The sequence below is a fragment of the Octopus bimaculoides genome, chromosome 25, assembly GCF_001194135.2.
Source record: "Octopus bimaculoides isolate UCB-OBI-ISO-001 chromosome 25, ASM119413v2, whole genome shotgun sequence".
NCBI classification, from domain to species: Eukaryota; Metazoa; Mollusca; class Cephalopoda; order Octopoda; family Octopodidae; genus Octopus; species Octopus bimaculoides.
The window spans coordinates 21,769,558-21,771,398 of NC_069005.1; the positions used below are offsets into that span (position 1 = coordinate 21,769,558).

Consider the following 1,841-nt stretch of genomic DNA (forward strand, 5'->3'; position numbering starts at 1 on the left):
GCCGGGTGGAATGCTTAGCGATATTTTGTCTGCCGTTACGTTCTGAGTTCAAATTCCACCAAGGTTGACTTTGCCTTTCATCCTTTCGGGGTCGATAAATTAAGTACCAGTTATGCACTGGGGTCAATGTAACCGACTTAATCCCTTTGTCTGTCCTTGTTTGTCCCCTCTATGCTTAGCCCCTTGTGGGCAGTAAAGAAATAAGAAACTTCTTAAAAGGCCTGTTGCATGCGCATATATGTGTTAGTGTGTTTGCTTGCTTGTGTGTGTGTGTGTATGTTTGTGTGTGTGTTTGCTTGCTTCCGTGTGTGTGTGTGCATGAGTGTATGTTTGTGTCTTCCCCTTGCTTTGGTGTCTGCATGCTGATCAACAACAAAACCATCACTGTTCATACAAAATGGTGTTGTTTGCTTGCAATTTGCAATCTTTCTTGAAATCATGTCCTGCCATTGAGTTGTTTCGTTGTTTGAGGGAGTAGAAGAAATCACCAACATTGACATTTAACATCCGTTTTCCATGCTGGCATGGGTTGGATGGCTTGACAGGAACTGGCAAGACCAGGACTACACTAGGTTCCATAGTCTGTTTTGGCTTGGTTTCTATGGTTAGATGCCCCTCGTAATGCCAACCACTTTACAGAGTGCATTGGTGCTTTTTACTACCAATGCCTTTTACGTGGCACTTTGGTTTTAGGATCTCAATTCTGTTGTGGTGGACAGTTCCTCTTGGATGTCTCCCATATATATGTAATTCAAAATATAAACAATAATAAACCATAAAATAAATTTTTATTTTTCAAAATGAAACAAAACTAACTGCGCATAAGATAGAAAATAATGTTTATTTTTCTATACTTCTGCGTTATTTATACTTGAAAAGTTTTCTCCTACTTTTTTTAATTGCAAAGTCTTTGATCAGGTCCTCTTATGACACCACAAACACTTGGAAATTATATTTCCAATCATATAGATGACTTTGAATATTATTTTAGGAAGTTTAAAGTGATTTCTTTTGTAGTGTAAACCATTTACCATTTCTTTGGTGCTTCCCCTCCACTTCCATCGATGCCCTGAACATGTGGTTGTTTTGCTTAACCCTTATGTTACCATATTTCTGTTAAACTGCTCTGCATTCATTTCAACTAATTTTGAAAATAACAAAGAATTTATTAAAATATCTTTGTCATTACTAAGTTGATGATCGGAACATAAATTAACATGAAATTTAAAATGAGAATTTTAATTTAGATCACTTTATGCTTGAAGTTTGTATCATAGAAGCTGGGGTAATCTTAGGCAGGTTGATATCCAAAGGGTTAATGGTTAATCCGGTGCTGTTCTTGCACAACAAGGGTTAAAATGATGATGTGAGCACACATGAAAGTGAAGTTAGACATCGCTGAAGGTGGGGATCAAATTCAGCTAAAATTACCATAACTGAAATTAAGGTCGAACTTACCAAATGTGAGTTTGGACATAGATGAAACTGGCATGAGCTGTTACCATAATGTGAAATAATTATTACTGAAAAGTGAGATATATCAAAGGAATATAGCCAGAAACATCACATCTTGTTTTACCTTGTTGATTTCTTGTCTGAATTTCTGTTTTTCTCCTTTTCCATTGCAGCTTTCTCCATAGACACGATGAAGCTTTCTCCACTGAACCTTTAAAGAATTCAGGGAAAGAACTTCCTCTCAGCTTTTACCATGTTCAAAATGTAAGCTACAGTTTTCTTTTTATGTTTCCCCTCCTACTTCTATGCACCTCTTTTGTCTCTTTTTTATCTTCTTATTAACTCCCTGTCTGTCTGTCTGTCTGTCTCTCTCTCTCTCTCTCTCT

General features: G+C 36.8%; 1 protein-coding gene across 10 annotated transcripts in view; it reads left to right on the forward strand.

Annotated features, from left to right (window-relative positions):
* The window catches only part of LOC106880568 (kinesin-like protein unc-104), a 305,280-nt gene that overhangs the window by 250,321 nt on the left and 53,118 nt on the right, over positions 1 to 1,841 (forward strand). For all 10 annotated transcript variants that reach the window (XM_052976565.1, XM_052976570.1, XM_052976569.1 and 7 more), the window contains one exon: positions 1,629 to 1,719. In XM_052976565.1, the coding sequence (XP_052832525.1) occupies positions 1,629 to 1,719 (91 nt within the window). The remainder of the gene's footprint in view (positions 1 to 1,628; positions 1,720 to 1,841) is intronic.